A 9,794-nucleotide genomic window follows, 5' to 3' on the forward strand; every position below is an offset into this window, starting at 1 on the left:
CCTAGTTCATCGAAAAAAGTTACGAATATCTGACGAACACCTGACGATGGCTTTTTTGAATGCGACTACTATTCGTACAGAAGAAACGTGTCCTCTTATACAGAGTTCGACTCGATCCACAAATTTTAATGCGAACTTATATTTTTTTGAAAGCACAGTTGTGTTAGATTCTAAGAAATAATTTTTTTACGATTTAAAAAAAAAATTCATCAGTAACTTCATCGACTACTTTTTTCTCTTTTTACTTAAAGCTGAATATCAATTGTCTAATATGAATTTTGATACTTTTTCTTCTCTACGTTTGTCCTTCGAAAGATTAGTACTTAAAGAAAGGAAATAACTTACTTTGCTTTTTTTCTTTGTAAATGCTTCCTTCCACGAAAATACACGTACACGTATCGGCTACAATTGTATTTTTCTTTTTTTGTATTTTGATATTATAAGAGTCCTGAAGCTACATGTAGCTTTTGTTTTCTCTTTTTTTTTTTGGGCTGTTCGAGAAATCATAATATTCAAGCATAGAAAATGAATAAAAATAATGAGAAATTACATAAAAAGAACCATTTTTGATTATACATTAATCTCAGTTAGGAAGATAAATACCAAATGAATTTAGTAGTTTTTTTTTATCATGGTCTAAGTTAACACTCTAAAAAGTGAATCATTGAACGATTTTAATTTATTCTCTCTATTTTCTCTGTCTTATCAGTTTAGCATTTTTGGCTTGTATTTTTTTGTATACTATACTGCACATGTATGTACCACCTGCTTAAATTATATATGCTTAAATTCGTATCACCCACGATAACCCCAAATTAACGATATGGACAATAAAACACGTTTGTTAACCTTTAGAAGTCCACGTGGATATTTACCATTTCTCGGTGATAAATGATTACCTTTTTACTGATGGCCTTCATATGAACTTCCAGGGAAGGACTAGTTTAAACTGGTTTCCGTCTCGGCAAACGCACTCAGTCGTGCCCTTTTATGATTTTTTCCTCTCTTAGTAACGCAAGCAGCAAATCATTTCTAACCTCTTATATATGAAAAACAATAAATCTGTCAAAAAACTTGGGACGGGAGAATCTGTCAATGTCAATCCACATCGCCGGGTTTAACCTACATTGAATTTTAAAACTGACAAATAATATGGACCAATAAAATAAAAACTAAACGGCATCAAACTTTAACTGTTTGCAGGCGGTATTAGCATTTGAATAGTCTTGAATGTAAAAAAAAAAAAGATAGAGTGATTTTTTTTACGATTTCATATTTATTTGCTTTTCAGATTTAATCAACAGAACGTCTCAATTTTTTTTAATGCAAATCTTTTACATAAAATACTAGCGTGTAGTTTTAAAATGGAATACGTAAATGGCAAGATTAACATTTTTCATGGTTTGCATTTGCTCAATCTCAAAAAACGTTCCGCATGAATACGGCAAACAAATCTAATTCAAAAATTACATTCAGTACGTTAATAAAGAGCTTTTATTTATCGTGTTCTTGTGTTTAGTTATAAAGAAATAGTTTAATTGTGATTTTTTGTTTTACAGCCTTGATGTATCTGATGAGATCCCGCATGTTTCATGGGATGGGCGGAGGACTATTTCAGAGACTAATGCCACTTTACTTCATGTCCGAGGCCGATCTACTCTGAAAAAAAACCCACCACCAACTTGATGTCAGGAAGGTTTTGATAATAAAGGGCCAATCCATCTGTCATAAATCACACCACCACCTTAAAAATTATACATTAATTTTGTCATTTCATCATTAAAAATTATATTACATGAATGTACATTTGTATGCTTGTAACATATTTTATATTGCATAACTTTTTTGTATTTGCGTCGTTAAGAATTTAGTTCATAGATAAATGATGATGAAAATAAAATTTTGAACATAAATGTGTTTGGTTTATCGAATTACAAAATACAAAAAAAAATGGACGTGGAAAACTCCGCATCCTGAGGTTCAACATGATGTTTGTATCATCCAATTACAACATCGACTGATTCACGGTTTAACACATGTTGAAAAATCACACACGATTCACATATGATACTGATACACATGATTTTACGTGACTATGTTTGATCCTAACATGTAAACATATGACTTATTTGGCACATTCTGCTGTGTACAAATGATCACATTTTTTTTGGACAATTTTTTTGGAATCACAGGGGCTTGGTTGTTTGATAGTGAAGTTCCAAATCATTTGTTCCCGAAAAAAAATAATTAAAAATTGGTAATCTTATGTGTATTTTTGTGTATTGTTATAAATAAATTCACTTAAGATCCCCCGTTTCAATCATGTTTAAAAAGTGTATTCAATGTACAGTAAAAAAAAGTAAAGGGACGACCTTGCCGTCTTGGATTAATAGGGGTCCTCGCTTTGAGCCCATGTGGTGCAAATTAGATATCCATGATATCAGATCTATTCAAAGACCTTATTTTCTTAACTTAAATATCCATAATGTGTTAAATAATTTTGTTATACTTTCATGTTAAATACTGAAATCTGATTGGTTAAGACGCAGTTAATAATATTTACTATTACCCTCAGCGTTAGCAACGCACCTGGCAACGGGTAACATTAAAAAATGTTACATGCGCGAAAATTATGCGCGTACGGTTCGCTGTAGAATTCACGTTATTCCTATATAAAAGCAGTAAAATTTTCTTAAAAATTTGAAAAAAGACATTCAGTATAACAAAATAAATAGTGCCTGTTTGGGAGGATAACAGTTGAAATTGACACCCCTCGAAAACCATTGTCAACCTCCGCTTCGCGTCGGTTGACAATGGTTTTCTCGGGGTGTCAATTTCAACTGTTACCCTCCCAAACAGGCACTATTTATATAATACTCTTGATATTAACTCCATGCATCTTATATAGTAGAAAAAGATTTAGCAAGAGAGGAGAAGATGAAGATTGCTTTAAGATATAGAGACAAGCATTTTGTTAAGCATCCAGATTGATTGAAATTGGGTGTTAACAATAGTTCTCGATATCATAATGGTGAACGATATATCGTATACACGTAAGGCATTCTCTAAAAACTGTGTACCTTTTTCTAAGTTCTTTAATCGACATTTTTTTTACAAAAAACTTCAGATGTTTTCCGTCTAGAAAGTACATGGTACACTGAATATAAGTTGTGTACAAGTAGGCCATTTTTTTTATTAACACCGATTATTCAGTGAAAAATAGAGATTTCTTTTAATTTAAAGGGACAAGGTCACGATTTTTGTCAAAAATTATTTTTTCGATTTTAATGTTTATAATGCTTCAGTAAGGTATTTTTAATAGGCAACCCAAATTTGAGTGACATTTGTTGAGTTATGAGCGAGTTACAGAGCTTACAATACCCCCTATGTAAACAAAGCTTTTGTTTACATTTTGAATATTGAAGTGAAAATTCCAGTTTTAGACCTAAAATGAATGTATTAATGGTTAGGAACTGTTAATTTATGTTTAAAATGAATAAGAATTTTGACAAATTATCTTGAAAAAGATTTTTTTCTGGTAAATTGAACTTACGTAAACAAAAACAGGGCACGAGCTTTGTTTACATGACGAAGAATTGTGAGCCCTGTATCTTGCTTAAAATTCATCGACGGCCACCCAAATTTCACTTGATCATTAGAAATGCATTCAAAAAGCATAGTAAATAATAAAAACAGGAAAATAAAATTTGACCAAAATCGTGACCATGCCCCTTTAATGCATTGTTATCAAGTTAATACATGACTGGGCAATTTATTAAAATTTGACTTCATTTGTGGCAGCATTGGCGACATCGCATGTACATGTGTACCTGTAAATTTATATTTATTCATTCAGAAATACATCTTTGGGCAATACAGCTCATCAGTTTACAATAATTCACATGTAATTATAATATAATGTCAACAACAGACTCTTTGGGGTCTAAAATGGGGGTGAAATCCCTGATCAAGTGTCCCACATATACTGACAATATTAAGGGTCTCGACATGCAGTGCATTGTGTAACAGATCTTTTACCGATGATCACATCTTCCCCCGTACTTCTGTGGTGAATTCTTACGAATACATACATGTGCAATGGTTTTGGCATGGTGGCAGTTTGACAACCCGGTCTTGAAATCCTCAATGAATCACCTCCAGTCTTCTGGAATAAAATCCTTTTACTACAACGCAATGCGGTATATTAATTGAATATTTACTGTTCCTGTATCGGGTCGTATTAACCAATATATCCATGCGTTCTGATAAACAAATAATCAAGCTGTCGGCATTCTGGGCGCGAAAACATTACATATGTAATTAACGGATGTCACGCGTCACGCATGACTGAGTTAAGTATTTGTTTGTTTTTTGTTTTATTTTCGAAATGAAAGGCGACAGTTAGAGTACATGTAGGTCGCGTATTTTTCCAAAATTTTAGAGAATGATAAGAATATATCTAGTTCTTTGCAGTTACGTCGATTTCTGTTTAAGATATGAATATTCTATTTTTCAATAAAATGACAAAATATGAGAATGTCTATCAGCTTATACTACTAACTTGGAATGAATATTTAAACTAAAATTGATATTGCCTAGCACGCATTTCATCTAAATGTCTATTAAAATTTTGATGAAAATTTGATTATTTTTTTATGCTTCCAATTTTTAAATATTTCTGATTTTTACGTGATAAGAAGACTAAAGATATAAATTGAAAAAGCTAATATTTTGACCATTTAAGAAAAACTGATTTTAGCGATTTTTCCCCATACAAATCAATAATAGAATAGGCACTTTAAATAGCTTATAAATATCTAATTTGATGGGCAAATCATGTTTTAAAAACATATTCTGAAACCCAAGTATCGTATCATTAGTTCACATTAGTTAAAAATCCAACATTAATGTTATTGTTTTTTAAATGCTAAAACAGACTCACTCATTAACTTACATGTACAGCGATTCTGAATTGCGAAGTATGTGATATTTTCTTACGTCAATAATCCGCCAAAAACATAGTCCTTGTTAGGTTCTAACCATGTGCAATCAGTGCAAGAAACATCCCCACACCCCAATGCTTATTTTTAAGTTTATAGTAATTCATTTGTTAATGTAATTTTTTATATTGACGTGATTTATTTGATTAGAATTATATAAAAAAAAGGTTAATGATAAAACACTTATAGATTTTTTAAGGTTATGGTTTGGCCAGCTCGTTTTTTTTTCAATATCACTGCATATACTTAATTGACGACATAGCATTTCCAATCTGAAACGTTTACTAGTACTCTAACTTGCTGAATATCATAAGTTTTGGAAGGAAAACGAGAGGTAGGGGACCTTCTTCCTGTGATTAATTAAATGATACACTGATAATTGCCCTGCCCTAGAAATTTTAAGTCCACAATTTGTGATTTATACATATCTTTTAAAAGTGCGTTAAGAGTGTCGATACTAAAAAATGTTGATGTACCTTCATAACGCACTTTGAATTTTTTTTTCAAGGTGCGTTGATTTGGTCCCAAATTTCACGCACTTTGAAAAAGTTTTTCAATTAAAGTGCATTTATTTATTTTTTTCAAAGTGCGTTGCCACATAGCGCGCTAAAGATCTGCACTGCCTTGGTGTGTTACATGTAAAGGACCGACGACATCCAAAAATAAGCATTCAATGCCTAATTAAATACATGTTCAAATCATTAAGTTGTCTTAATTTCACATGTAAAAAACAACTAGCAGCAAATTGTCAGATTTAAAATTTCAAATTCGGAAAAATCTGTTTATATGTCAAATCAAATAAGAGAGGATCTGCTGTACTAAAGATGGGTACAAATTTAAAATTAATCTCACACATACGAGATGTGTGTTGCTTGCTGGCTTATGATTACAATGACGTACACTCCCAGATATTGTTCTACAATTCTAACACCATTAAGCTAAAAAGGGGAATCAAAAAGTGCACGCACGAAACACATTATTGAAAAATAAATTATGTAGAGTAGAAATTAACAAGCTACAAATACACTATAATTCTCACATTTTCTGGACCGTGTTACCTGTAATGATTACAGCAACAGACATATGATGGTTTTCATAACCTAACGAGAATAAATCTAACACATTTTATCTACAAACAGCTGTGAAATGACGACTGTTTCTCGCTGCCATAGACTGGAAATGACCATTAATGAAAAGGTACACCGTCATGAAATATGACCCACCTTATGTTCTATATATAATTCATAAAGTTAATGGGGTTTTATTTTTTTCTATCATGTGTATACATTATGTTATGGGGATCCTAAAGTATGATTTCAAATATTGGAAATCAACTTACACCTTGATTTACACCTTTTTGAAATAAAAACAGCCTCCATGCTCACCAGAGAATACAAATTTTCATCGCATCTCATAGAACCAGTGAACAGGCTTGCAATACGACCATGAAAGGAAATGGAGATTTCGGGTAAATATTAATATATTTGTTACATTATCAGTATCATACCTCAAAGAATATAAGATCACAATTAATTCAATAATATTATCACCAAATTGATTAGATGACGACTGCTAAAGCTGGTTTAAAAACACATACGATGTCAATTTAAACTTAACATCCTTCTTTTGCTTTTAATAACAAGTACATGTATATTTTAAACAGTATCTTTAATACCGTATATCCCGTAATTTTCGCGATAACATATGTTCTGCTTTTTTCGCGATGACTTGAAAATCGCAAATAATTGAATACGTAGAAATTATATTCTGTTCAATTTTCTATAAGAAACTTTTTAAATCGCAAAAATGACTGACGCAAAAAAAAAAGCTACACAATTTCACCATTTTCGAAAATGTTGTGACACGCGAAAAAAAAAACCCCGCTTATACGGAATTCTTAATGCGTAAGTGTGTTAAGGTCTTTCGATTGTCGTGTGACGTCATTGTGAGCAATCCGGAATATTTTACCGTTATCGGTTATAATAATAGCGTTATGTGGTGCATAGTTTTGCCAATATTTCATGATTTATACTTGTGTTTAACACATTTTAAGCTATGTAAAGTGAAATGACACCAATGTTTAACAATTCATAGAGAGTAGTTTGAGTTGAAATCGCTGAATTCAATGAAAAACTGATAAAACCGTATATAGGCAAACTTGACAGAGACCACAATTCATAATTTTTTACCAGGCAAGGTAAACATTTCTTTGCAGATTTCGATAGGATATATAATGAATTACAAATGTACCAATTTTCAGTGAGTTTGAACCATTATTTCAAAAGTTATAGACGTTTTATGTTGCTAAACTGTACTTATTCATGGTTGAAAAATCGTATCAAAATGCACTGTAAATGTGATAGCTTTCATACTGGCAATTTTAAATGGCCTTAAAATGTTAAAATACTTAAAATAAAGGATTGCGATTAATTTCTTTTAAAATTGTTTTATTATATCGAAATTAGTTAAAATAAATGTGATGTTTGATAAGAGAGCAGTCGTTGCTATAACTGTCCTGATAGTGTACTTGTGTTAGCTCCTACAGCATGAACAAAATATTTGCAACATACCAATATTTAACTTTAATTTGATTGTTTGCATATTAATCATCAAATTTAAACAAAAATTACACAGATTAAACCATAAAAACATCGAGGGTGGAGAAACCTTAAGGTTATAATACATTCTATCTCGATGACAAAGTTAAAAAATTATATAACTGCTTACGTTTACATCTATTGTGCATTAAAATGCATAACTCTTAATTGTAAAAAAAAAAAATGGTTTCAAAGAGAACTTGGAGTTAATAAAAATAAGATCTACATTAAGAAACAGTAAGATAAAACTGTTCTTGAACCGGTATAAACTGGTAATTGTACTGCAAGACATATCGATAGTAAGTTAATTAAATGTGAATTGGAATTGGGAATATTGTGCAATTTTAAAAAAGAAAGGAAAAAAATAATAAAACATTTAATTAAAAAAAACTTATTGATAAAACATTGCCCAAAATTCTTCAAATAAAGCAATGCTTCTGGATACACAGTGAGAATTTGAGCTGTATCGTTGGGGGCACAATTTGTTTAATCTAATTATAATAAGATTGAATATATAATTATGATAATTGTTATTAATAACCATTTATTACGATTTATATACGTTTAAGCACACTTTTTTAATCCATTGCATGAGTTTAGGGGAGAGGGGGATCCCTGATAAAACTCGGTCTATCAAGGAAATACCGGTTTGATTAAGTGCATGGCCAATTTTAAATTGCATCTATCTTCTTCAAAAGAAGAACTCTAAAATTTAATATAATTAAATATATAAGAAAATGTTCAAAATTTTAAATTAAAGTAGATAGGTTTTTTTTTTACTAAATAATAACTTAAAACTGATAATTCATATCTAGTAAGACTTGATTGGTAATTTGTTGACCACAAAGCCTCCTGGATGAATTTCACACTTTGCAGGTATGACAAGAAAATTCGAGCATTAAATACAATATAATTAATTTATTATCACATATTTTATATGCCTCCAATTTAAAGGAAAAAAAACAGCCAACCAAACGACAAAACAAAGATATTATTTTTATGTATTGTAAAATACATGTACCGGTATATGCAAAAACAGAAATATCTCTTTTGTAGATCTAAGGGAGTTAGGCCACCGACTCCTCCTTTGGATGGAGGCAGAACGTTTGAAAGGCAAAATGGTACGAATTACACAGATTTCGGTCAACCTTTGAGACCGTACCACGTGTTCATTCACGACATGGATTCCCACGATTCCAAATTTCTGACTTATTTCGTTTTTCAACCCATCTTTACCGTTATAATTGTTCCGATGAATATCCTACTGGTCTGGGCATTCATTCGTGGAGGCTTCCGCTCTCCGACTCATGTTGTGTTGATAGCGATCGCCATCTTCAACAACATCCATCTGTTGTCAATAGCCATACCTTCCTTTTACTTTTACGTTCTAGACTACGGTAAAGACTACGTTCCGTTTTCTTGGTGTTTACCCTTCATGCTGATGATGAACAGAATTCCGAAGATCTGCGCAAGCCAGACCTTGTATCTCACGGTACTTCTCGGACTTCACCGATACCTGATCGTTAAATTTCCTCTCAAAGTCAACACTATGTTAAAAAACGGTCAAACGATTTTCCTAGTATTCGTTTTGACCGGAATAGCTATCTCATGCGATTTACAGTACATTGTGGCCGTTTCTGATATTTATCCACTGAGCGTCGAGTCCCTTATCACACCCGGTACTAACGTCACTGGCTGCGCGTGGAAGACGAAACCAACCATTGATGTCAATGCCGTCATCACCGACATTGCGTCAACGTTCCTGCCAATCGCAGTACTGATCATCCTCACTGTCATGTTTATATGGATCGATATCAAGCAAATCCGTTCCATCAGAAGATCTAGACTAGGAAATTCGGACAGGGACAAGCGGAGAATGATTGTCATCACCACCTGTATATTGTCCTCAGTCATTCTTGTTTCCGTACCGGAAGTCATCATCAAGCAGATTCTGTTTACCCATGGAAGACCGTGCAAAACGTGCATCGTTAGTAAAACCAAGTTCACGCTCATCATGCACTGTCTGACCAATCTTACATTTGCCGCCAATTTCATTATTTACTCGTGTCTGAGTGAGAAATTTCGAATTCAGCTCAGACGTATTTTATGCATCAGAATCTTTACAACATCCGGGTCACACACCAACGGAACCTCAAACACTAGCCGAGTGGCTAAACAAACTCTGTCTGTTATTTAG

The 9,794-nt window shown here is 32.3% G+C and overlaps 1 protein-coding gene across 1 annotated transcript; it reads left to right on the forward strand.

Moving 5' to 3' along the window:
• The first annotated feature begins 8,658 nt into the window (after window positions 1-8,658).
• Window positions 8,659-9,794, forward strand: LOC105329312 (sex peptide receptor-related protein 2). The gene has a single exon (XM_011430504.3). The coding sequence runs from the start codon at window positions 8,778-8,780 to the stop codon at window positions 9,792-9,794; it is 1,017 nt and encodes a 338-aa protein (XP_011428806.3). The 5' UTR covers window positions 8,659-8,777.

Source organism: Magallana gigas, chromosome 10 (genome assembly GCF_963853765.1).
Source record: "Magallana gigas chromosome 10, xbMagGiga1.1, whole genome shotgun sequence".
In the NCBI taxonomy this organism is placed as follows: Eukaryota; Metazoa; Mollusca; class Bivalvia; order Ostreida; family Ostreidae; genus Magallana; species Magallana gigas.

Excerpts from the sequence above, each read along its gene's own strand:
- LOC105329312 (XM_011430504.3), top strand. The coding sequence starts at position 8,778 with ATGGATTCCCACGATTCCAAATTTCTGACTTATTTCGTTTTTCAACCC.